Below are 1475 nucleotides of genomic sequence, written 5' to 3' on the forward strand. Positions count from 1 at the left end.
CCGCCCGAGCCGGCGCTGCCCGCGCCCTGCGCCCGCGCCTGCCGCTGCCGGGAGCCCTTCGTGCCCATCGCGCCCGAGTCGCACCCGCTCTACAACCGCGCCCGCGCCGGGCAGGTGCCCAACTGCGCCGTGCCCTGCTTCCAGCCCTACTTCAGCGCCGACGAGCGCACCTTCGCCGCCTTCTGGATCGGGCTCTGGGCCATCCTCTGCTTCCTCTCCACCGCCGCCACCGTGGCCACCTTCCTCATCGACATGGAGCGCTTCCAGTACCCCGAGCGCCCCATCATCTTCCTGTCCGCCTGCTACCTGCTGGTGTCGGCTGGCTACCTGGTGCGCCTGGTGGCCGGGCACGCCCGCGTGGCCTGCAGCGCCGACTTGCGCCACGTGCAGTATGAGACCACGGGCCCCGCGCTCTGCACACTGGTCTTCCTACTCGTCTACTTCTTCGGCATGGCCAGCTCCATCTGGTGGGTCATCCTCTCGTTCACCTGGTTCCTGGCGGCCGGCATGAAGTGGGGCAACGAGGCCATCGCCAGCTACTCGCCCTACTTCCACCTGGCTGCCTGGCTGCTGCCTAGTGCCAAGGCCATTGCTGTGCTGGCGCTGGGCTCGGTGGACGGCGACCCGGTGGCCGGCATCTGCTACGTGGGCAACCAAAGCGTGGACAACCTGCGCGGCTTCGTGCTGGCGCCCCTCGTGCTTTACCTGCTCACTGGCAGCCTCTTCCTGCTGGCCGGCTTCGTGTCGCTCTTTCGCATCCGCAGCGTGATCAAGCAGGGCGGCACCAAGACGGACAAGCTGGAGAAGCTCATGATCCGCATCGGCGTCTTCAGCCTCCTCTACACCGTGCCCGCCGCTGCCGTCGTGGCCTGCCACGTCTACGAGCAGCACTCGCGGGAGCGCTGGGAGCGTGCCCATGCCTGCGCCTGCCCCGGCGAGCCGCCGCCCGCCAAGCCTGACTATGCCGTCTTCATGCTCAAGTACTTCATGGGCCTGGCCGTGGGCATCACGTCCGGCGTCTGGATCTGGTCGGGGAAGACGCTGGAGTCCTGGCGTCGCTTCTCGGGGCAGTGTTGCCGCGGCACCAAGCCTGGTGGGGCGGCCCTGGACAGCACGGCACTGGCAGCCAGGGCGGGCGCTGCTGCTGCCTACCACAAGCAGGTGCCCTTGTCGCATGTGTGAGCCGCTGGCACTGGGGCACCCGCTGCTCGGCAAGGCTGGGAGGGCAGGAGTGGGGCAGGCTGCACCCCCCTTTCTCCTTGGGGTTGCCTATGTTTCTCCCCAGCCCTGGCTGCCTCCTGCCAGAGGCAATCCCTCTGGGCCACTCGCTCCCCTCCCCGCAGTGGGAGTGCCTCACACTTGAGCACCCATCTCGACCGCCCCCCGGGCTGTGCTGGGGTGTCCCAGAGGCAGCTGGAGGAGCCTGGCCTGTGCACGTGGCTGAGGGACAGGAGGGATGCAAGGCTCTTTCTGTG

At 68.5% G+C, this 1475-nt stretch overlaps 1 protein-coding gene across 1 annotated transcript; it reads left to right on the forward strand.

The window, feature by feature from the left end:
- Window positions 1-3: 3 nt before the first annotated feature.
- FZD5 (frizzled class receptor 5) lies at window positions 4-1241 on the forward strand (the record flags this gene model as incomplete). Its single annotated transcript, XM_019522902.1, has 1 exon — window positions 4-1241. A coding segment is annotated over one exon (1179 nt), but the record flags the coding sequence as incomplete, so codon positions are not given.
- Between the last annotated feature and the right edge of the window lie 234 nt (window positions 1242-1475).

This window comes from Gavialis gangeticus, unplaced genomic scaffold (assembly GCF_001723915.1).
Source record: "Gavialis gangeticus isolate Ggan-Ray unplaced genomic scaffold, GavGan_comp1, whole genome shotgun sequence".
Lineage (NCBI taxonomy): Eukaryota > Metazoa > Chordata > Crocodylia > Gavialidae > Gavialis > Gavialis gangeticus.